Source organism: Aspergillus eucalypticola, assembly GCF_003184535.1.
Source record: "Aspergillus eucalypticola CBS 122712 chromosome Unknown BO83scaffold_3, whole genome shotgun sequence".
Lineage (NCBI taxonomy): Eukaryota > Fungi > Ascomycota > Eurotiomycetes > Eurotiales > Aspergillaceae > Aspergillus > Aspergillus eucalypticola.
This window is the reverse complement of record NW_020290277.1, coordinates 509,542-532,105: the sequence shown is the minus strand read 5'-3', so window position 1 is coordinate 532,105 and position 22,564 is coordinate 509,542. Positions and strand designations below refer to the sequence as shown.

The 22,564-nt window shown below is 51.6% G+C and overlaps 8 protein-coding genes and 1 non-coding gene across 9 annotated transcripts; 3 read left to right on the top strand and 6 right to left on the bottom strand.

Annotated features, from left to right (window-relative positions):
* Window positions 1-2,323: 2,323 nt before the first annotated feature.
* On the bottom strand, window positions 2,324-2,964 carry BO83DRAFT_385045 (thiamine-binding protein; the record flags this gene model as incomplete). Its single annotated transcript, XM_025532604.1, has 4 exons — window positions 2,324-2,387; window positions 2,450-2,552; window positions 2,723-2,828; window positions 2,911-2,964. The coding sequence occupies 4 exons, from the start codon at window positions 2,962-2,964 to the stop codon at window positions 2,324-2,326; spliced, it is 327 nt and encodes a 108-aa protein (XP_025392107.1).
* A 254-nt stretch (window positions 2,965-3,218) lies between these two features.
* On the bottom strand, window positions 3,219-4,668 carry BO83DRAFT_395571 (putative pyruvate dehydrogenase E1 component alpha subunit; the record flags this gene model as incomplete). Its single annotated transcript, XM_025533082.1, has 4 exons — window positions 3,219-3,724; window positions 3,830-4,284; window positions 4,356-4,489; window positions 4,561-4,668. The coding sequence occupies 4 exons, from the start codon at window positions 4,666-4,668 to the stop codon at window positions 3,219-3,221; spliced, it is 1,203 nt and encodes a 400-aa protein (XP_025392106.1).
* A 744-nt stretch (window positions 4,669-5,412) lies between these two features.
* Window positions 5,413-7,575, top strand: BO83DRAFT_374924 (uncharacterized protein). Its single transcript, XM_025530326.1, has one exon. It carries the CDS (start codon window positions 5,494-5,496, stop codon window positions 7,477-7,479), a length of 1,986 nt encoding a protein of 661 aa, XP_025392105.1. The 5' UTR covers window positions 5,413-5,493; the 3' UTR covers window positions 7,480-7,575.
* A 159-nt stretch (window positions 7,576-7,734) lies between these two features.
* On the top strand, window positions 7,735-9,623 carry BO83DRAFT_434111 (BSD domain-containing protein). Its single transcript, XM_025535752.1, has 2 exons — window positions 7,735-8,780; window positions 8,834-9,623. Exons 1-2 carry the CDS (start codon window positions 7,799-7,801, stop codon window positions 9,133-9,135), a joined length of 1,284 nt encoding a protein of 427 aa, XP_025392104.1. The 5' UTR covers window positions 7,735-7,798; the 3' UTR covers window positions 9,136-9,623.
* Window positions 9,624-9,719: 96 nt separating this feature from the next.
* On the bottom strand, window positions 9,720-12,227 carry BO83DRAFT_353295 (RanGTP-binding protein; the record flags this gene model as incomplete). The annotated part of the gene is made up of 5 exons (XM_025529038.1): window positions 11,979-12,227; window positions 11,892-11,923; window positions 11,769-11,826; window positions 11,590-11,693; window positions 9,720-11,532 (listed from the first exon to the last, which is right to left on the bottom strand). The coding sequence occupies exons 1-5, from the start codon at window positions 11,997-11,999 to the stop codon at window positions 9,720-9,722; spliced, it is 2,028 nt and encodes a 675-aa protein (XP_025392103.1). The 5' UTR covers window positions 12,000-12,227.
* Window positions 12,228-12,476: 249 nt separating this feature from the next.
* Window positions 12,477-15,282, top strand: BO83DRAFT_330327 (translation termination factor GTPase eRF3). The gene is made up of 2 exons (XM_025528231.1): window positions 12,477-14,766; window positions 14,823-15,282. The coding sequence occupies exons 1-2, from the start codon at window positions 12,646-12,648 to the stop codon at window positions 14,892-14,894; spliced, it is 2,193 nt and encodes a 730-aa protein (XP_025392102.1). The 5' UTR covers window positions 12,477-12,645; the 3' UTR covers window positions 14,895-15,282.
* Window positions 15,283-15,378: 96 nt separating this feature from the next.
* BO83DRAFT_434108 (pre-rRNA-processing TSR2 family protein) lies at window positions 15,379-15,951 on the bottom strand (the record flags this gene model as incomplete). Its single annotated transcript, XM_025535751.1, has 1 exon — window positions 15,379-15,951. The coding sequence occupies one exon, from the start codon at window positions 15,949-15,951 to the stop codon at window positions 15,379-15,381; it is 573 nt and encodes a 190-aa protein (XP_025392101.1).
* Window positions 15,952-16,461: 510 nt separating this feature from the next.
* Window positions 16,462-16,533, bottom strand: BO83DRAFT_t51. The gene has a single exon. It is a non-coding gene; the product is annotated as a tRNA-Glu (tRNA).
* A 523-nt stretch (window positions 16,534-17,056) lies between these two features.
* On the bottom strand, window positions 17,057-22,357 carry BO83DRAFT_374921 (uncharacterized protein). Its single transcript, XM_025530325.1, has 5 exons — window positions 21,974-22,357; window positions 21,644-21,914; window positions 18,738-21,572; window positions 18,036-18,689; window positions 17,057-17,986 (listed from the first exon to the last, which is right to left on the bottom strand). The coding sequence occupies exons 1-5, from the start codon at window positions 22,013-22,015 to the stop codon at window positions 17,349-17,351; spliced, it is 4,440 nt and encodes a 1,479-aa protein (XP_025392100.1). The 5' UTR covers window positions 22,016-22,357; the 3' UTR covers window positions 17,057-17,348.
* Window positions 22,358-22,564: the final 207 nt, after the last annotated feature.

Below are 22,564 nucleotides of genomic sequence, written 5' to 3'. Positions count from 1 at the left end.
CATGCAGAAGAAAACGCCTTGGTCTCTTGTTTTAGTCTCCGGATCTCCAAAGCAGGCCGGACATTTTCTGCCCCGTACCCAGTCAAAAATGGGAGCCTGGGATGGAGCATCCCTACCCTCTCTATTGATGAGCATCACAGATACCGTTTCGTGCTGGGTGCATTAATGAACTAACCAACCAGGTTCCATGGAAAGGCCCTCCTTTCCTATCACTGCAGCGTTGAAGAGATTCCTGCCGTCCTCGAATCAGGTCTCTGCACGCATGAGCGGAGATCTTCACTACGTTTTACAGTCCCGAATACTCCGTAGTACTGCGGTCCAAGACCGGCAAGGCATGTCCTAGGTACAAGCTGCATGACGATGCTAACACACCGCTGTGGAGATTTGGTTTTAGTTGACTGCATGTGCCTTTGCCTAAAGCAAAAAGCAATGATGTTACATTGCAGATAGCTTGCATGATTGATCCTGGCAAGTATAGGCTAGGATAGTAAGAGCCAACTCAGTGGAATTCCTTCATCTCGAGTCCGTGTGGGCGGTAAGAGGGGATGGGATGGTGTACTGGCCTGGCGGACGATCTGTTTCGGGCCAGCTCAGCTCGTGCCATGCTCCCTGAATAGTAGTATCTACTAGCACTATGGGCCGTCAACACCAAACGATAAACGAATCATCGGCTTCCTTTCTAGTGTCCAGGATTCAGATTGTTTTTCTTGGGATATGATCGGGTGCATTAGCCAGCTGTCTCGCGCATGACAGACAGGACCCAAGGCCGTGGTCGTGTCATCGTTGCAGAGGCCAAAGGTAAGACTTTGGGGGGGGTGGGAGGAAGGAGAGACCTTTTTGGACCGGAGTGTTAGGTTTGGTTTCGGGCGTCCGGGATTGGTATCCCCAGCAGCCATTCATGTCCGGACATCTCTTAAGAAATTAAACGCTTACGCTGCAGATCTTGCCTCCCCCAGGCATATGAAGACCAGTGTAAGAGAAGTCTCTATCTGGATGGTAAAATCCTTCCTTCTTGACAGCGTTCTGTCATCATGGTAAATTCTTCCTGCTGCCTACTTTTGTTTTGGTCCCCTACAGTCGAAAAGGGACAGCTCAAAACTCTCACCATGCTTCATTTTTTATAATACAATACTATTTTTTTTCGGGCAAGAGGCATGACTGGCCCGCAAGTCATTTATTTGTCCCCATTTTCCCAATCACCAATTCCCAATTCCCAATTTTCACCTCTTTTCCAGCCATGGAAGGATCCGCCAGGTGAACTTCTCCACCCCCAAACTCATCCTTCATTTGATGCGCTCATCCAGGCTAAGCCCCGTCCTGGCAACCGTGCCTTATCCCTGGCTTTCTTCGTCCATGGTCCTGGGACGGCTATCTATTCATCTCTCTCTGCCAACGAGATCTGTCTGTCCCTTCCCCGAGATCTATCGTGGCTGGGCTCTCTTTCCTCCTCTCTGTTCTCAACGCCTCCCAGAAAGTTGTGGCTGACCAACAACACCCATCTTGTGAAGTCGATATGCGTGGCATGCCTCCCACTTTGCCAGGCAACAACTTCTTCTCCTCCCGTATCCACCGGGATGCAGGAGCTCCCAGCTAGTTGCATTTGGTTTTCTTGCCAATTACCGCAGGATTTCTGCTCTGATGTTCGGGGAACCTCGGGTTAAATGATACTAACGCAAGAAAAAAGGCTCACTTCGACCATGTGAATGAATCCAGACTCAACTTACCCCGCCATCATCGCGATGATAGGACACCTGGCTGTGACCGGTACGCTCTAAAATAGATTTAGCGAATGCCGCTAATACGCGGTCTGCATCTAGATACACACGCCGGAACTTGATCGTTCTCACCGGAGCACGACGATGAGATTCACCTCTCACTATAGTGCAGTGGGCCAAAACGGTGATGGGCAAGGATACACAGCAGGAGACGCTGTCACAGGTTGATTAGCCTCCTCCCCTCTTGCGTCTCGTTCACTTTTCTCCATCGATCCCACAGGAGCGGCATCCTGGTCTATGATCAGTTGGGCTCTCGGATCATAACAGGGATCCTAGGATGCATACAAGGTTTCTGGGACAGAGTCATCCAGTCTGTTACATACGTTTACGTATCTCATCACTAGAATAAATTGGGGGAGAGGGGGTGACTACATATCAACAAATGAGTACGGTACTACCTTATGCGTGGATCTGAGGGGTTTCTGTAAACAACGTTCATCATTCACTTGGCATCCTAGATTACTGACTTGTACCGAAACTTAGGCTTTCAAAACACAACAAGACGCACATCTTCCTATAAGCGCCCAAACGCTTGGCTCACGGCCATCTCAAGTCGCGAGAGCCCTCTGCACTGAGGCTATATTGGCCTCCATAGGCTGCACCTTGTCGGTCCTATACACTAGTGTGAGATAACAGCCAGAAAAATGGGTAATACTCCAAGGAACCAAACTCACCTAGTCGTGATGCGAATGTCCGTCTGAATCCTAGCGATCCCTTCCTGGTGGATCAGCGTATGGGCGTATCCGATAATTTGGGATACCTGATCCCACGATCCCTCTTTAACCAAATACATTAGCTTTGCAGTAGCAAACGAGGGATGGCGTATGATCTCCGAATCAGAACGCTACGTGGAAGCCGTACACCGTGCTCCATGCAGAGTTTGGGCTCACATCCCCGACGAAGATTTCGATCCAGCATCAAGGGGATTTCAATGAGCGGAAACATACCAACAATAGTTCCAGTGGCGTGCATCTGAAACTTGAGACCAGAGTTCTGCATCAGACGCTGGATATCCGCGACCTGCTTCGAGAAGGATGCGCTTTGAGAGCCGATCTAAGCCACGGGTGTTAGAGCTTGGTATCGAACGAGCCATTCTCTGCCCTCGCTAAGCGAACTAGAACAAAAGGTGACATACTGGAATAAGAGAGAAGTCTGCTGTGCAGTTCTCTGGAGTTTTCAAGGTAGCCATTTGGACAATGCTGTTAGATACCTGTCTGCAGCAAATACTCGTCGTTGTCTGGTTAGGGTCTACTAGCTACAAACTCCCTAAGTGCCGCATGCCCTTTATTTACTATATTGAGACGTTGCTAATCATAATGACGTTCAATTAAACTAGAATTATACCGAACTATGTTATGCGAGGCACATGCCTATGAGCTCACTACTATGAAAGCGCAACACCCCCCCCCCCCTCGAGATTAGAGTTTCGGTGGCTTCACCTTATCAGCCCAGGTAGTATGTCTCATCAACGGTTCTCCCGCGCCGCTGGGCTGGCTCGCTCCCACGAACATAAATATCCTCGAACAATACGTCCGAAGTTAAGGGTGGTTCCGCCATCTTCTCCGCTTCCTGAGCTTCATGATCAACCTTGCGTCGGATCTCCTTATCCATCGTCTTCGCCTCGTCGTCGCTGAGCACGCCCCATTCTATCAACTTTTCTCGATACGTTGTGATGGGATCGTGCGCCCGCTCGGCCTGCACCTCGTCTTTGGTCCGGTACGCCGTCCCCGGATCAGATACCGAGTGTCCCGCATACCGGTATGTTTGGAATTCATACAGCAAAGGTCCGTTCCCGCCCAACACGTAGTCTTTGCCGTACTTCATTGCGGCTATCACCGCCAGAACGTCCATTCCGTTGATGCGGAGACCTGGAATGTAGTATCCCCGTTTGTAGTATTCGGTCATGGCGGAAGCACGCTCCACGGATGTGCCCATTCCGTATTTATTGTCTGTAACAAAACGCGAGATTAGAAACTGAGATCCAGGGTGTCCAACACAACGCAAGAACAACCATGAAAAGCAAAATAAGAATAAAGAAAATAACGCGAACTCACTCTCACAGCCAAAAATAACCGGCAACTCCCACAACTTAGCCATGTTATATGCCTCATGTACCTGACCCTGATTTGCAGCCCCATCACCATAAAGATTCACCGTCACCTTCTTGGTATCATCATACTGCTGCGCGAACGCAATCCCCGTCCCAAGGGGCACATTCGACCCCACAATGCCATTCCCACCAAAAAAATTCTTAGTGAACATATGCACCGAACCACCCTTCCCGTGACAAATACCGTCTCGACGGCCAAGTAACTCTCCAATGATAGACTTGACACTCCCACCCCGCATCAATGTGAATCCGTGGGCACGGTACGCAGTAATAACCTTATCTTCGGGGCTGATGCCGTGTTCCACCCCCACCGCGACGGCCTCTTGGCCTGTGGAGAGGTGGCAAAAGCCACGGACCTTTTGTTCCTTGTATAACTTGTCGGCTGCGAGTTCCAAGCGTCTGGGAAAGTTAGTTTGGGAGTCTAGAACGATTGTAATTGGAAGGGAGGGGATGGGGAATGAGAGAGAGACCTTATTAGCGACATTTCATGGTAGAGTTGTTTTAGTTGGCTTTTGGTGGTTTCTAGGCTGTAGGGAGGTGGGTCGAGATTGTATGTTTCGAAGCTATCGTCTGCTATTGGGACGCTGAAGGGTTTGGTATCCTCCTATAGGGGAGGGGTTAGTTCTGTAGTATCCTGGCATAGGGGTGAGCTGGGCATGGGGCTGAACAACGGACTGTAGGGAGATCTGAGATGTTCGAGACATGGGCCATGCACCGCCGGTATGGCAGGCCTGGACGTGTCCAGCGGAGAGGTCCCTTGGGTTTCAAGGATCTCGTGAGCATGGTTCCTGTGATTTGGGGCTTGTGGTGGCGGAGTGTGTGAGGCGTGCGCTCTTCGACAGGCTTTCTGGGAGGAGGGAATGGGGTTGAATTCAACTGGAGATTCTTGATGAGTAGAGGTTAGTAGAGGTGATCCTGCCACCGCTGATAGTACTTGTAAGAATGGAAGAGTTCATCATTCTAGATAGGTAGATGGGTTGGTGCACCCCCGAGTCCTTGTAGTGACGCAATACTGAACTCAATCGGCAGCATGGGTAAGTTGAATAAGCATGGATGGCTGGTCTGCCAATGAGAGTCGGCCATTATATGTCAAATTCCTGAGCTGCATTCACGGTTCCTTTTCCTGCTCTTCCGCTGGTTCGTTCCCCTGTTGTTCTGGCTCTCTGTTTAGCTGAGATTTGGTTGCTATGCAGTCTCTGTTAGTAGCGCAGCAAAATCATGGGCTTTAGGGCTGGTACAGGCCGGGTAGGCCATGGTAGCTGGTTAGTATATTTTGGGTATAAATAGAGGGCTTCTCGAATCCTGTTGAATGGCAACAGAAGGAAATTTCAAAGTCCGTCAGAAATCGCGTGCGAAGTATCGTAGTAAACCAGAAAGTAATATGGCGGAGTATGAGCAACAGCCATGTGGTTGCCTTGTTGCCTGAACGCACGGACCATGCGATGGCGGGCTCGACGCGTGACGCGAATTGGCTGACTGAGGAATCAATCCATTAACGCGGTCCGCATTGATCTAATCGGCCACGAGCTTGCGTCGGAGGCCATTGACTCATGCAATGCCTATGGCTCTCCGCAGACTCGCCTACAACACTGACCATTCTGAGTTGCGATGAGACAAGGTGAGAGTACGGGTATAACCGGCACCACAACTAGTCAGGGACAATTTCAGACACCAGACAAGCCTCCTAGAGTACGTCCGGCAACAGAGACCAACGCGGCCAAGGCAGCATTAGCCAGGACAGAGCTTCCTGCGTCCTCTGCATCGACGTCGAGATCCTGGAAGAGAAGCTCTCTCCCCGGTCTGCCGGATCAGCCGACACTTACGCAGATTGACTTCGTCACGCCAAAGTCCCAGTACACGGGGTCTGATGGCGATGACGATGATCTCGACTACATCGACAGCAAGTCACGCAGCAGGCGACGGGCAGATCCTGAGGTGATTCAGATTGATGATGACTCCGACAATGACGCCGATTACCAACCGCCATCGCATTTGAAGCCGAAGCCGGCTGACATTCGTGGGGTCAAGTTCGAACGAGGTGCAAAGAATGCCGCTCCCAAGCCGAAAAAGAGGAGCTCCCAGGGTGGCGGCGACTTGAAACAAAAGCGCAGAAAAAGCGGCGAGGGCAGCAATATCAGCAAGAAAGACAAGGAAAAGGCGAAAGGACATAAGACTCTAACTCAAATGGACTACGTGCGACGTTATCTGAAGATCGAACCGGACGATGACGTGAAGTTGGACTATACTTACATTACTCCTAAAAAGAGCGATGGCCAAAATAGCCAGCAAATGCGCTCTCGGGATCCCGAGAGTTTCCAACAACAGGATGACCGTCAATCCAACTCAATTGGACACGAGGCACAGAAAATCAAGGATGAAGAAGGTGCGACGCTGACTACGGAAGCTACGAATGATCGGGGAGCGACCGAAGCTCCAGTGACACCAAAGAAACGCTTCAAACAGGAGATACCCTCGTCCCAGTCTCCCGAGAGTCCTGGTATTGCAATAATTACATCTTCTCAGTTCCGCGGCGCCACTCGTTCTCCTCAAAACCATGTACCTGTCAGCATTCCCGATCGGCGTATCAAGGAAGAGTCACCTACGATGCATCGCATCAAAGAAGAACCTCACCAAGATTCAGAGCCGATGTTGCTGTTTCCCAACGATATATTGCCGGAATCCGGCAATCTAGACTCGCCAATTTCCCGTCGAGAAGGTACACCTCATCAAACATCGGCCGATCAAGCAGAGACGCCCACGAAACCAGCTCGTCTACATGGCAGTTCTGGGCTTCTAGACTCCAAAGAGGGAGCGATGTCTTCACAGAGGACGGTAATATACGAGACAGATGCGGAGAGCGACTACGGCGACCTTGAAGACGATTTACCCGACGCGCCTGCTTCTCCCAAAAGCCCAGAGCCCGTCGAAGGTGACCCTGATGCAACTGATGACCTTGACTTTGATCCCTCGAAAAATGATTCGCAAGACCAAGACCTTCCGCCCATGGATTCATCCGGACTTGACGTTGAAACAGAACTCCCGCTTCCGGAACCAAACCCCACCTCCGAAGCATCGATATATTACCAAAGGCTGCAGCCAGCTACCCAGTTTCCCCTTGGTACAATCCCGACGTTAAGCTCCCAGAAGTTGGCTGAGCTGTTTCCAGAAGATTCAAATGACCAGCAAACCCTCCGGGCCATGTCACCCCTGCCGTCATCTCCTAGAAGGGACAGTCGTGCAATGTCCAAACCTGGCATACCAGCAGTTAGCCAGACTCAGGCACAGAATTCCGCCAAGGCTCCAATGGAGATGGTTCCGGAATCTTCACCTATCGCACGGCAAGGAAATGGCACCCGAGCAAAGGAGTTCATTCCCCCTGAGCCCCTTGCGCGAAGGGACGTGGTACAAGTGGAGTCTTCACAGCCAGCAGACCGACTCCACAAGAAGAATCAGGAGGAAAGTTCCGGTCCTCGTGGAATTTTGACCGGCAGCCAGATTCTCACATCGAGTGTGATGGAAAGCGTGCCCCTTCCGGCCTTCTTGATGGATAGCCAAGATAGCGTTGGAGAACCCTACAGCTTACCAGACTCCTAGACTCTACATGATAGGACAGCCCGATAATATGACGACACTAATGAGACACGGCATCGAAATACCCCATGAGACTAGATCATATATAGCAAACAATCATATATTATATCCCTCGCTCACCGTGTTTCAAGTCCCTGGTTGTAGTAGTCCTTCACCACGTGGAAGGTGTCAGTGAGTAGGCGGTCGGGCCGTCGTAGCCCCGGGAACGAAACCGCCCAGTTGACTGACCAGAACATCCTCCGCATCCCTCATTCCAGTCCACGATATGCCCTCCAACTTCATCTGATAGCCCTCTCTGATTCTGTCCAACCCTCCCGCAGTCATGGATGTAGCCTACGACCACATCCAAGAGGAGATCTTCTCCTCCAACGACCCCGCCAAGAAAGAAAACAACAGCAAGAACAACAACAACCCCTCCGATGCACCCGCCACCAACTCAGACCGCCCCAACGTCGACCTTAACGCCGAACTGCAGGAAACCTTCCGCGCTTTCTCCGCCAGCCCCTGGGGTGCACGCATCGGTGGACTCTGGGACAATGTTCGCAAACAAGGCGAAAGCTACTACGAAGGCGCTCGCCAGGAATACGCCGCCGCCAGCGAAGAAGCTGCCAAGGGGTTCTCGGATCTGAAGAGTAGTATCGTCGGGCGCACGCGGGGGTTGTCCCTGAGCACGGCTTTCAACAATAACATCATCGGCTCTGGCACCAGTACTACGACTGAACAGGAGACAGATACATCGTCATCTATACCTAAGAATGAGTCCGGGGATAAGGAGAAGGCTGGACCTTCTGCCAGCTCGGACAACAATAATGAGGGGTTCCTCTCGCGGTTCAAGGCCGAGGCTGCCCGCCGACTCAAGGAGATCGAGAAGGCTGAGGAAGCAGCCGACGAAGCTATCCTGCGCTTTGGGATGAACATCGGACAGAAGTTGAAGGATGCGGTCAGCATTGTGCCGCCGTCTACGGACTCATCGGATAAGCTACTGTTTGAGAGTAAGGATGCAGATGGGAAGCGGGTTATCCATGCTACGCGGTTCGAGGCGCAGCTTCATGTCATTCATTCGAACTTGGAGAGTTTTTCGAAAGATCCCGTGAGTGACGAGTGGCCTACTTTCAAGCAGTCTTTCAACGTGGACAATAAGACGGATGCTATTGCCGCCGACTTGGAGAAGTATCCGGAGCTGCGCTCTGCTATGGAGAAGCTTGTCCCGGAGAAGGTGGAATATGCGGTCTTCTGGTGCCGGTACTACTTCTTGCGTCTGGTCATTGAGACTGAGGAGCAGAAGCGGAAGGAGCTTCTTAAGGGTATGCTCTCTCCTTCCTTATCTCCCCTCTACCATATCTAACTTGTCTTATAGATGTCAACGTCGACGATGAAGAAGTCAAGTGGGACGATGATTCCGATGACGACACCGACTCTCCCTCTACGCCTCAAGTCCAGCAATCTACTGCAACCGCCAAGGCTACCACTGCCACTCCTACTGCCACTGCTACCGAGAAGGCTACCCTGAAGCCCACGGAACCCCGCCGGTCCAATGACCAACAGTCCCAGCCCGACAGCGAATCCAGTTACGACCTCGTCAGCGGTGCGACCAGCCGCACTCCTGCCAGCCCCAAGGAGAAGGCTAAGGATGAGGAAAGCGATGACGACTGGGAGTAAACGATGGGATGATTGCTTGGAGTAAAGCACAAGTTTTGACTGCGTCGTATAGTTGCTAGAGATTCTCCAAATAATTGACTGACCACTGGCTGGTCCGAAAGAGAGAAAGGATTCCCTGTTTCCCTTACATATGAGTTGATCGCGGTGCGAGGAGTTGCGGTGTCGTTTGTTTGATATCTTCAGGCGTTAGGATTGCCACTCTGTTCCTTGTTTTCTTTCTAGTATCGTCGTTCGTTCCGCCTTTTCCATCCCCCCTACGCGATACATGTTCTTGGTATTAGCAGTTGCGTGTTGCCTTGGCTTTCTTGTTTTATTTTCTCCCCTGACAGTGCCAAATACACCTACCTCCCACCCTCCCCAACTTTTGTCTATTGGTATATGGTACAAGCGTTTCTGAAAGATATTCCTGTTTTGGGACTAGATTGCAGAACGTGTAATCTATTGATATGCAAGTCTATTCACAAGGAGAATTCATAGTTTTCTCATGTACAAACCCTTTATATCGCATCGGTATCGTATTCGTAACGTTCGTCATTTGCTTGTTCTTGATTTTGATATTCATATCGATAATGTGGTCAACCCACCTAGTCTTCTGACCGACCATCAGCATCAGCATCAACCCCTTCCACAATAGGACCCGGCGTGGACTTCCTAGACAGAGGAGACCCTCCCCTCGACCTCTCACTCGCAAGAACAGCCGAGGATGGACCTCCGCGCCGAGCACCACGGGACTTCAGATCCGATGACTGTACGGAAGCGGAGCGTCCGTACCGTAGCGGTGTCTCGGGGGTGTTCTCTCGGGACCTTAGATGGAATCCTCTGGTTCTGCTATCGCCAGGCGAGTAGGGCATTTCGCTTGTCTCGCGCGAGAATCTGAGCGGAGTACCCTCTGAGGTCCATGCGTATTGATAGTCCTCGCCTCTTCGTTTGACGGGGCTCTCGTCATACGGGTCCCAGCCGACTCTGCGTCTTGCGTCAGCGCGGAGCCGTTGGCGGTGTTGTTCGTCGCCTCCGGCGCCGGTGGTTGATGATTCTTCCAGGAAGAAGTTGAGGAGCTCGTCGCTGATGGATAGGTGGGATTGCTGCTGGAATTGTTGGAGGGAGGTGAGGCGGAGGAGGGTCTCCAGGAGGGATAGGGATGTGCGGATGTTGTTAAAGTGGGGGTTTGAGACGGTGGCTGTGGATATGCGCTGCGTTGAAGAAGGGGTGCTGCGGTGAGACGGCGTTGTTGTGTTGTCGTGGAGAGAAAGCTTCGCCATTCTTTCCGGGTCGATGGGTCCTGCTCTGGATGGTGAGGTGTGGTCCTCTTCTGCTTCGGATTCGGTATCTGATGATTCTTCTTCATTGTAGACTTCGAACGCAATCCATTCGGGGTCGAGGTCTTTGGGGAGTCGCCATTCCTCGGAAATGGAGCTTTTATGGAAACTAGGTAGTCTGGGGTTGGCGTTTGCCTCGTTGAGTTGGGCGTCTAGCTGCGCTTGGATCTCGTCGATTTCCTCCTTCTCGTCGTCCTCCTCGGGATCTTCGGGGGCGAGGCCGGACAAGCTTTCGTCCCGTTCGATCATCCGTCGGGGTGGGATGGCATTGATGTCTCTTTTGAGGAGGAGAACGGGGTTGTTGGTCTCTCCCTCAGTGTTTATGTTCAAGATCTTGCCGGTGTCTGCATAGAAGATCTTGGAAATCTCGTGGATTGGAAGAATTTCGCGTAGTCCTGCGGTGCTGACACCTTCGTAGCTGTGAGGTTGCGGTTCGCTTTCGTCAAACGAATGGACTCTGCCATCATCCAAATCTTCGATAATCAACACCTGGTAGGCAAATTCGTCCATCCTTGCTTCGGCAGGAAGTTTGAAATGCGGTGTCTCGGACTGAGGGATTGCAGCTAGGTCCATAGGCACCCTGCGGAGCTTCAAACGCGCCTTGTGCATAACTTCCTTCCAGGTTGCTTCGCGGATACCTTCTTCATCGTGCGGCCGAAGGTGACTGGAAAAGAGCATGTACATAGACAGAGTAAATGTGGGGCCGATCTGGACCGCTTGAGACGGGTACATGGAGTATTGCGTATCGCCAGCAGTCAGGAAGGTGCTTGCCTGCAGCAGTCGGGATGGAGACACACTCGATGGCAGGTTTGTTGATAGCTTAGCACCCGACGTCGTGATAGCCAAGTTCATCAGCGGTACTGCGTCTTCAATACGAACAAGAAGTCTTTTAATATCCTTAATGATAAGCTTGATCTCCGCCTTGTGTTGGGAACGGTCTCTTTTGGGGTTTGCCCCTCTAAGATACAGTTCTTCAGATGCAGCAGTCTTTGCTAGTCGCTGTCCGAGGGATTGAATATCCCAGCGAAGAGATTTTGTGAGAAACACGGCTGACTCTAGTGACGTATTGCCTCTTGCAGCACTAGAAGCTGTTAGGTTTCAGACATCGTGGGATCCCTCCATAACCGACTTCACTTACATGAGTTCAATCATATCAATGGCAGGTGAAATGACCTGTATCTTGCTTTCCAGTCGGTGCTGAAGCGTGAGTAGCTCTTCCCTCTCTTCACCATCGTCAACGTTCTGAAGGATGAAAGCGCATATGGTCAGCTATGATATTCTGCGAAATTCCGTAGAAGCAGACCAATCTTGACTTACTTTGAGTAAGCGAGACGATTGACTGATGGCATATTTGGCAGTGATAGCTATGCCTGAGCTGATTACAGAGTTAGAAAATGCTGTAACAGATAAAGTAGGTAGGATAGAGGAGCTGATCCTTACCGAATGGCATAGTTCATCGCCTGCTGCGTGAGCTAATGCACGATTAGACTCAGGACATTGAAAATGGGGCTATAAGCACGAACACACCCTCGTAAGAAAAGCATCCATTGTGCCTAAAATTCAAGCCTCCCTCAGTCTTTTTTCTCTGGGTGATTCTGCCGAGGGGAGTGTACCCAGCAAGATGGAGCTTGGTGATAGCTGGTGGAATCTAGTAATAGTAGTGATCTGTAGCGCCCCTGAGGCGGTTTGCAGAGCTTATCGATAACGGGCCACCCACTGTGGCTGCCACCAGCAACGGGGATTCCAACATATAGATAAAAAAGGGCGTAATTAAACAGACCTTCCACACTGTTCTCTCTCTCACACGACCCGTTTCAGACCCGCGAGGTCATTATTAGAGTCATTCTTCGCAGCGGAGAAACAGTACGAGACAAACAATGCAAAACACAACACGTGCTGGTTCCTTGACGCGCCAGACGCCACAGCCGCGGGGGCGGGGAGGCGCAGCTGAGTCAGCGGGGTGCAAAATCAACTCAAAGGCGGACAAGAGAAAATGAGCCTCCGCAAAGAAAAACGCCCCTCACTTGCCGCTGCGTTTGCTCTCTGCCTTTCATTGTTCGCTCTCCTCCTCTTCATCTTCCCCCCTCCACCTTCTTATTCTTCTTCTTTTAGACCAGTCCCTTTTTTATATACCGGGGACTTTGCTTGGTGTTTGTCTTGTTGTCGTTCTCTTAGCGTCTTCCCCACATACACCATGGCCGACCAGACCCCCGATTCCTGGGAGGATGAGCTCTCCAGACAGACTGAGGGCGTTCGTTTGAACCCCAACGCACAAGGCCGCCCTCAGCCTCAGGCTCCTTCTTTCCACCCTGGTGCTGCCACTTTCACCCCCGGTGCTGCTTCCTTCGTTCCTGGACAGACCTATCAGCCCTACGGTGGCGGTTACCCGCAGTATGGCCAGTACGGCCAGCAGGCCTACGGTGGATACCCTTATGACCAGCAACAGCAGGCCTATGCTCAATACGGCGCCTACGCTCAACAGCCTGGTGGCTTTAACAACAACCAGGTTTACAACCAGCAGTACGGTGGTTACCAGCAGCAGCAGCAGCAGCAGCCCCGTCAAGCTGCCGCCGCCCCCGCTGCCGCCCAGCCCGCTCAACCCGCCCCGAAGCCCGCCGCATCCAACAACGCTGCTCCCCCCAAGGCTAAGGTCCTGTCTATTGGCGGTGCCAGCAACTCCCCCGCCGCTCCCAAGACCAAGGTTCTTTCCATCGGCACCCCCTCCCCCGCTCCCACCTCGAGCACGCCTTCTTCGACCTCGGGTGCCGCTACACCTGGAGATACCAAGGGTGCTGCCGCTGTTGAGGCGGCCGCTAAGGTGACGGCTTCCAAGGCTATCGAGAAGACTGAGAAGAAGGCCGATGCGAAGGCTGCCGCCAGCGGCAAGTCGTCCCCTACCCCCTCGGGTCGCTCTAGCCCTGGAAGATCCAGCCCTGCTCGCGGCGAGGCTGCCAAGGCTGCTCGTAACGCCGACGCTGTCGCCATGGAGCAACAAGCCGATGTCGATGAGGCTACTTTGAAGGAAATCTATGGTGAGAAGAAGGAGCACGTCAACATTGTCTTCATCGGTCACGTCGATGCCGGAAAGTCTACCCTGGGTGGATCCATCCTTTACGTGACCGGTATGGTGGACGAGCGTACCTTGGATAAGTACAAGAGGGACGCCAAGGAGGCTGGTCGTGAGACCTGGTACCTCTCTTGGGCCCTGGATCTGACCAACGAGGAACGTGCCAAGGGTAAGACTGTTGAGGTTGGCCGTGCTCACTTCCAGCTTCCCGTCAAGGCCGCCGACGGCAGCACCATCACGAGACACTTCTCCATTTTGGATGCTCCCGGTCACAAGTCTTACGTCCACCACATGATTGGTGGTGCTTCCCAGGCCGATGTCGGTGTCCTCGTTATCTCCGCGCGTAAGGGTGAATACGAAACCGGTTTTGAAAAGGGTGGTCAGACTCGTGAGCACGCCCTGCTTGCACGAAACACCGGTGTGAAGACCCTGATCGTCGCTGTTAACAAGATGGACGACCCTACCGTTGAGTGGAGCAAGGCTCGTTTCGACGAATGTACCGTCAAGGTGGGCAAGTTCTTGGAGAACCTTGGCTACAAGAAGAGCGATCTCTTCTTCATGCCCATCTCTGCCCAGAGGACCACGGGTATCAAGGACCGCGTCCCCACGGACCTTGCTCCTTGGTATGGCGGCCCGTCCCTTTTGGAGTTCCTGTCGGATATGAAGGTGCCCGAGCGTAAGATCAACGCACCTTTCATGATGCCCATCAGTTCCAAGTACCGTGACATGGGTACCATGGTCGAGGGTCGCATTGAGTCTGGTGTGCTCAAGAAGAACGGCAGCTGCATCATGATGCCCAACCGCACCAAGGTCGAAATTGCCGCACTCTATGGTGAGACTGAGGACGAAATTCCCACCGGTACCTGCGGTGACCAGGTCCGTCTTCGTCTCCGTGGTGTAGAAGAGGAGGATATCCTGCCCGGATTCGTGCTCTGCTCTCCCAAGCGTCTGGTGAACTGTGTCAAGACTTTCGAGGCCAAGATCAGAATTCTTGACCTGAAGAGCATTCTCACGGCTGGTTACAACTGCGTGATGCACGTGCACTCTGCTGTCGAAGAAGTTACTGTTGCAGCACTGCTGCACAAGTGCGAGCCCGGCACTGGACGTCGCAGCAAGCGTCCCCCTCCTTTCGCTGCCAAGGGTCAGACCATCATTGCTCGTATCGAGGTGACGAGCACTGCTGGTGCCGTTTGTGTCGAGCGCTTCGAGGACTACAACCAGATGGGTCGGTTCACTCTGCGTGATCAGGTAAGCAGCCATTGTTAAAGGGCCATTTATAGAAGTATGCTAATATACAAAACCAGGGTCAAACCGTTGCCATTGGTATGATTACCAAGCTCATCTCTGCCGAAGAGGCGGCGGCGACGCAGGCGTAAAGTGTGAATGTCTTTTCATTAAAAATAGCAGTCCCTACGGTGGTCAACGGCGATGTTTAACGAGCTACGACTGTCGGCCGGGAGGAATGGGTGGGAAAAGGCTCGGTGATGATATCCCAATAGCAGCCTGGTTTGGTTGTTGCTGATGATGATGAATTTTGATGTTCCGTTTTATTCTTTTTTGCTCCTTTGCTCCTTTCCTATAGATTTTGCATTTCCCTTGCTTGTTGGTTTTGCAATAAAATTCTCATTGCTATCATTTCACGCATTCTACTGCTTTTCATGATTTGGATAGTCAAAAAGATTCACTGCACGCATGAATCACACAGCTGTAGCATAGACAAACAGCCAGAATACATGAAACAAGGCGTCTATTCTATGGGGAATCAACCAGCACCAGCACCAACAAAACAACTTTTAACAATACCAATCAAGAACAAACATTCCCATCTTAAAAGAAATAAAGAGGGTAGAAAACAGAAATTTACCTCCTCTTCTTCGAAACAACAGTCATAAACCCATCCTCATCCACCTCAGGCTCGACCTTCTCCCTCGGCGCCCTCACCAACGCCGGCGCCGGCGCATCATCCATCTCCATATCCTCATCCTCATCCTCCTCACTATCATCATCATCATCATCCTGATCCTCGCCCCTCTTGAACCCCTCAACTCCAAAAGCAGTGCCCTTCTTACTCTGCCACTTCTCCCACATCTCCTGGATAGCCCCGAACTCGCCCTTCTCCGTCTGCCCCTTCATCTCCATAATCTGCACGGCAACCATGCCCGCACTCTCATCATCCACCACGACGTCGAACTCATCGTTCATCACCTGAATAAGCACGTCCTCGAGATCCTCGGCGTCTGTTTCGGGTCGCTCCTGGATCATCTCCGAGATGGCGCCGCAGAGCCAGTCGCGCTTGTCGGAGGAGGTCGGACCGCCCCAGTTGGATTGCACGGCCAATGTGAGGGCTGGCCAGGCGTTGATGGCGAGGGTTATCCCCAGGTCGAGGTATTGGGTTGCTGTTTGGGGGGGTTGTTGGGTGGTGGTGGTGGTCATTTTGGCGGATGGCGGGGTCGGAGGTGGGTGTGGGTGTGCTATATCGGTTGATTTTCGAATTGGTAGGAAGGAATTGGTGGGGAGTGTAGTTGAGGAATTTATTGCGAGTTGTTTCCCGTTAGACGTATACGTATATTGAGGTGATATTTATGTTGGAGGGAAGGAAGATTGCTGGTGGTGCTGGTCTGCGCCTGAAATTTTTTTGGATCTGGATGATGGTGGTTATCGGGGTGTTGATTAGATAGATAAGAGGTCATGTGATTGCGTGTTTCTATGGGGGGGGAAATTGGACTGATTGATTCATGGATTGCAAGGTACTTGGTTGTTGGGGACCTTGTAGGTTTGGTCTACGTGGATTGGGGATGCATAGCTGGGGATCAATGACAGGTAAAATATTGGGTTAGAAATCATGGTTCCTATTTAGTAGTGCTTGTTGTTGATTGATATGAAACGGAAGATGATGTGGTAGGTGGAGGGGGGGGGGCAAAAAAACAAAAAGAAATGCTTAAGCTCCGATAGGGGGAATCGAACCCCCGGCTGCCGTGTGAGAGACGGCGATGTTAGCCACTACACCATATCGGATTCTTGTTGAAGAAAGCGTGTTTATTTGTTTATATATCCCTTAGACAATAAGCCAAATGCCTTGTACGTTAGGTAGCTAATGTATGAAGGCACAATCAATGGATGGATGGATACATCATAGGTTCTTGTTGAATATTGCAAAAGCAATTGCAATAGCACTTTAGCAACTAATGCATTATCTTCATACACAGCAGTATGTTTGGTGGAGTTTAGGCTTGTAAGGCTATACTATACCCGCATGATGGGGCTTGTGTTCACGATGAACAGGGGCTCTAGATGCGTGGTGCCGGGCCTATGGGTTATTGGCCTATTTAGATGTGTATGTAGATGCTATCGGGGACCTTGTCGATATGGGCACATGTGCTCGCCTCGGTGGTCATGACTCAGGATGTGCAATCATCATGATCCTACTACCACCCTAGCTGGAATATATATCGGCAACGTGGAGCTGCTCGAAACGCAACAATCCTGGAGTGTGAACTAAGACCATACAGTTGAATTGACCAACATCTCAATAATATAGCACACTGCCATATGGTATTACATTGCTAGATATCGCCATAAATATGTAAAGATGCATGCCCCGGCCTCTATTCTAAAACCATACTCAACATTCCCGCCCGGTCCAGATCCAAAACAAACCTGCGTAGTGGTATAACCAATTCTGCCTGAGGAAAAAAAAAAACAAACTATGTACATAAGTGAAGAAAAATCAGGTAGAACACATGAAGCAAGAAGCCAGCCGTGTTCCCCTAAACGCCACATGATCGCTCGACCCGCAGACATGGTATAATGCCAACAACATGAATAAAAGATCACAATGCATAGCTGAGAAGAGTTTGGGCTTTGATTGCCGTAGCCACATGCCACGGTAATGTGCCTTGCTGCACAGTGCGCGTACCCCTGGCTCTGGCCAGGGTTGCCAGGTCGCGATACATACCCAGAATCTCCCGTAGGAGAGTATCATATGAAGAAGGGGAACGCCGTGCAAAGAGTATATTGACACTCATAGTATATAGGCCATCTCCATCAGTAGAGCCCTTCCTGCGAAGAAGGTACCCGCTTGCCAATGCGGGGCGATACTCCGTCTGATGTAGAGAGCTGTTGAGACGATGCGATAACACTACCCCCCATGTCTCATCGTAGATATCCGTGAGCAGGGACTCGGATTCAACCTCCGGGAGCGCATCCGTTGGGGTGGAGGCATTGGCGGGTGCACCCCAGCCACCCGGGGGTGTGGGCGCGGTACCGAACTGGTCCGGCGAAGAGACACCGCCGCTGAGGTTCGGTGTAGCAACAGGTGTGGATGAAGGCTGCTGATTGAACATGCTCAAGGGAATGGGGAGATAAGGCGGCTCGAGATGTAGGTCAGGAGGAGTGGTCGCGCCCAAGATCACAAGATCCAGCGTCATGGACCTAGCCTTGCCGTACTGATCTGCAAAATTTGTCCACGCTTTTTATCTGTTAGCTCTGAACCGGCAAAAGATGGGGCGTGCACTTACTGTCAACCTCCTCCTGGTCCACAGGGTCAGTGCTGACAATGATGACCTTCCAGCGCGTCTGTATCGTATCCATGATATCCCTTGTTGCCTTCCATATTTCACCCCGTACCTCCGGGAGAGGCCGAGCCGCAACAGAGTTACGATAGCGAAGGCAATATGACATGTTCCGTTGAAGTGCCCCAAAATTATCAGACCAAGCCACACTTAACCAACGTTGATCCAGACTTCGGGAACAAGCAATATGAAGATGCTTGCCTTCCTGCAGCGGCGACGAACCCTCCGATGACAGTTTGAAGCCAATAGATTTAGGGATAGGCTCTGCAAGCAAGACCGGCGGTGCGCAATTCACCGGGCCCACTTCGGACGATTTAGGCGGACATCGGCTGTACACTTCGAGGGCCAGGTTCAAATATTCGGCCTGGGGAGGAACAACGAGAGATTCGGCCGAAGTGACAAAACCCATGGGGATTATCTGAAGAACAAGCTCGTTCAGCTGTTGTGTCTGTTGCTTGTCAGCTTCCGCGATGTATTGCTGGAAAAGAGACCAGAATGCAGCGCAGATATCCACCAATGATGCGGCGTGTGTAAAAGGATTCACTATGTAAACTACAATGTTGCTATCCTTGCTTGGCGGAGTACTCAAAAACGCAGACCCTGTCTCGGTCAGAATAAGCAAATTCAACATTGTCGGATATGGCTTACCGAGCACTCCACAAATACTCTTGAGTGACTGTATGACCTCGGAGTAACGTGAGTCTGCTGATGGACTGATGTTCCAGGAGCCCAGTCCACGATCGAAGACATTGGAACTTTCGCCCCGACGATGCTCGCCAAGGTTGCAGCCCGAGTAGACCAGTCCAAGCCGCTCTAAGAATGTGTCGGCTGCTCGAGCAGCAAAATGAGGATGTATGCAATATGCGAGAATGTCCTTCTGCCCATGCGCAGGTTCCAGCCCGAAAGTCTCCCAAAAGGATATCGCCGGAGGTAGTGTCTCCAGGAAATCCTTCCCCCGACGCACGCGCAAGTGCGGTGGGGGTAATTTCACTATGGTGCCCTTCCCAGTCTCTCTACGTTGAGAGGACTGACGCGGGTTGGCACCATTGGATGACGAAGGCGAAAGCGCATTGGAATCTTGCAACGAAACAAAACTGTTCAAGTCCAGTCGCTCCATCCCACTCACGAAAGCTGCATCACCCTGAAGAGTCTCGGGAGAGCACACCTCATCAGCATAATCAAGCAGACCAAGGGTTCCATCTATCTTATGGTCCAGAGATGATTGCGTCACTTGGTCAACCAATAACTGAGCAATTTGAACCTGTATGTCCTTGCGAATAAGCACTGGAAAGACCTGGTTCTGTGCCAGGGAGAAATAACCCGCCATTGACCAGTCAGAAAAGGTAGACAGAAAATTCCCCAGGAATACCGAGTCTTCCGGTCTCTGGGCTGCAGTTTCCTGACCAGTCCGGACAGTTGACTTGTCCTGGGATAAAGCTAACGAAGTTCCCGAATTGGAGCGAGTACGTTTCCTTTTTCTGGTGGAAAACGTGGCAGGCGAGAGGCCACTTTCAGAGGCACTCTCATCACTCTCGGCACTTACACTGCTGCTCATGTCCGAATCCGATGATGATTCTTGCATCTCCTCACTAGAAGGAGATCCGTAATTGTCGGGATCCTTTGACGTGCCGCTTTTCATCTTTCCGCTGTGACGTGGAAGGCCAACAGTTGGGATGTCGCTTGTGACGGTGTCTGGCCCCTTGTTCCTTTCAATCCCACGAAGATTGAATCCAAACTTTCCATCAGCGCCGTATTTCTGGTCCCAGAGGGACATGTTTTGTTTGAAAGCAACTGCATTGTAGTAACCTGGCCCCTGCCCTTTCTTGGCAGGCCGTTGACTTTCAGGTTGCGACTCCGGGAACAGGATCTTCTTAACCTCCACTGGGCTCAAGGGAGGACTTATTGTTCGGGGTTTGTCCTCCTGAGGCGTAAATACAGGTGCCTTAGCCTCCTGGGGAGTTTTCTCGGGCTGCAGGTCTGCTGTAGCGGCCACAGGACTCAACTGAGCACTTGCAATATTCATGGCTGGTGTCTGTTCAGGTGAAGCCTGGCCGTCCACAGCTGGTTGGATCTCGGGCTCATCGGTATCCATGAACCCAGACAATTCTTGAATTGCTTCAGCCTGTTCGCCAACACCTCCACGGTCGAAGTCTGGGTCGTCAAAGAAGCTGAAATCAGCATCGGTGATTCCTTTGGTGCCAAAGTCTTTCTCATTGATATCCCCGAATAAATCATCGTCGTCGTTCGTATCGTATAGGCCCGAACCAACCACAAGTCCTGCCGACGGGCCAAAGCTTATCACATCCGTTCCAGTTCTCTCTTTACTGAGTTGACGATGATGATTTTGCCTGTCCTGTTGCATAAAGTTCGAGCTTTGCTCAATGTCGTCCGCGAAGGTATCGGAAGTAACCATGGGATTTAGGCCTGTTGCGGCGGCCCCATCAGGCGGTGTTGGGTATACAAGACTAGCAGTTTGGAGGTCAGGATACTGCGACGCTCGAGAAAGGCTTTCGATACCCTCAGGCAGGTTAAGTAGATCGGGAGATGATGCGTCCTGATCCCTAGTCGGCGCTTCTTGATGGACAGACGGAGGCTTAGGGCTCGCCTCGGCAAAGCTAAGTTTCTCTGTTACACGCCATTTCTCTGCGAAATCTAGAGGGTCACCAGCAATGGATGAGACACCTTCCATTTCACCATAGAACACTGAAGATGCTGATTTCGTTCTCCTGAAGCAGTAAATAGCTGGCCAAAGAATCCGCTTTAGGGGAAGCATGGAAGCGCCTTCCTCGCTGGGCCGCCAAACTTCCCCGGCGAGTCTAGAGTAAAATGGTTCCCAAACTTCAACTTCAACCCAAGCTTCATCATCGATGCCATCCACAGGAAGACCAAAATTGGAAAGCCACCAGAGCACATTGACCTTCCACTGTTTGCGAGTTGCCGGGCTCGACTTCTCATTCCCTGAGCCCCCAACATTAGACGGATACGGGGATCCTGCGTTCAGCTGGGGCGGATTAGCGGCGACAAGTCTGGCAATCGACCCACTTGGAGATAGCCAGAGGTCAGTGCCCGGTGGAGTGTCGTGTATGCTCGCAGGGACTTCTTCCGGTGTGAGCAACCGCGTCAAGCCAGCCTGCGATACAGTCTGTAGAGCTACTGTTAGCTTTCCGGCAGATGTCAGCTGGATCTGAAGCGTAGTTAAGGACGGTGCCAAAGCAGGGTCGTTCTTGGAAACGTGAGAGTTGTCGCAGCCATCTCTTTCAACAACGGTAAAGAGAGTACGTGAGCCGAGGGGAATTGCGTTGCGTTGCCGGACTAGTTGGAGGCTGACTGCTCCACTGACAGCCGAAATGAATGATGCGTAAATAGTAGCGAAAGGTGTCATGGCGTTCGGCCTCTGCGAGCCCGCGGTCCCCGACGCATTTTGTGTTTCTGTCGAGAGATTTTTGACTAGATCCAACGCAGAAACGTTGCCAGAAGAGGAGACTGTGGTATATTGTTAGAAGCCAATACCAATGTGTAGAGTTGAGGAGTACATTGATCAAGCGCATACACACCTTTCAGAGTAGCCGAGCCAATGGCGAGGCGACCTGAATCGTCTCTGCCATCATTCGGAGATAGCGATGACAGGCTTTCAAAACCAGGAGTAGCAGAAAAGACCCATAAACATAATCGTCTGGGGTAGCTTGAAACCAAGCAATTTCGGTCCCTTAGCTGGAGCTCCAGGTCCTTGAGACGGCTGAGATGCTTAAGGATGGCGTAGCCATTACTTGGCGACTCGCCAGGATCGTCGGTGTATATCCTCCAGTAAATATGGGGGAATCCATCCTAAGATGCCAAGTTAGGGGCTAGACCGGTATCTTTCTGGAGAGGGAAGAGGAACCTACAATGGCGCGTATGTTGGTGATGGACCCTCCGGGAAAGTCCATGATTTAGTTATAGTCCCCAAGGAGACACCGGCTGTTTTGTATTTCTAGCCAGGAAAGATAGTACAACTGAAAGAGGATTCATTTCCAGCAAGATGCGCGAAAAGGATCATCTCTCAACAAGCCGTCCATAGTACTATTTGGAGACTTTGGGATAATGCAACAGGTGTCAGTAGATAGATAGGCTCGGAGATGCCATCGCTGTTTTGGGGTGGGAGAAGGGGGGAAAGCTCGCGGGTTTCAAGGAATACCGGGAGGAAAGAGGCGCATTTAAGTATCAGACTAGAGGCGCCATAGACCCAGCGATATGCTCCGAGCTCTGATAAACGACCAAATGGCAGCCGGGCGAGGCGAGGCAGATGCAGAACAGCAGAAGATGCGATGCCATCGAGACCCAACGGAGGTTGCTTCGGCCCGCGAGAGCCAATCATGCGTGATCGACACCCGCAGCGTCACGTGGACCCAGCTATCGCTATCGGCGAACTTTTTTTCGTATCGCCTTTTTTTCCCTTTGGTTCAGCTTCTGCGCTTCAAGCTGGTCTTTTTTTCTCT

What these genes read in the sequence shown, in the direction of transcription:
- BO83DRAFT_330327 (XM_025528231.1), top strand. Translation starts at nt 12,646, where the DNA reads ATGGCCGACCAGACCCCCGATTCCTGGGAGGATGAGCTCTCCAGACAG. An exon ending in GGTTCACTCTGCGTGATCAG is followed by an intron (nt 14,767 to 14,822) that starts GTAAGCAGCCAT and finishes ATACAAAACCAG; the next exon opens with GGTCAAACCGTTGCCATTGG.
- BO83DRAFT_374921 (XM_025530325.1), bottom strand. Translation starts at nt 22,015, where the DNA reads ATGGACTTTCCCGGAGGGTCCATCACCAACATACGCGCCATT. An exon ending in TCACCAACATACGCGCCATT is followed by an intron (nt 21,915 to 21,973) that starts GTAGGTTCCTCT and finishes TTGGCATCTTAG; the next exon opens with GATGGATTCCCCCATATTTA. An exon ending in GAGTATTTGTGGAGTGCTCG is followed by an intron (nt 18,690 to 18,737) that starts GTAAGCCATATC and finishes TGACCGAGACAG; the next exon opens with GGTCTGCGTTTTTGAGTACT.
- BO83DRAFT_374924 (XM_025530326.1), top strand. Translation starts at nt 5,494, where the DNA reads ATGAGACAAGGTGAGAGTACGGGTATAACCGGCACCACAACTAGTCAG.
- BO83DRAFT_434111 (XM_025535752.1), top strand. Translation starts at nt 7,799, where the DNA reads ATGGATGTAGCCTACGACCACATCCAAGAGGAGATCTTCTCCTCCAAC. An exon ending in GCGGAAGGAGCTTCTTAAGG is followed by an intron (nt 8,781 to 8,833) that starts GTATGCTCTCTC and finishes CTTGTCTTATAG; the next exon opens with ATGTCAACGTCGACGATGAA.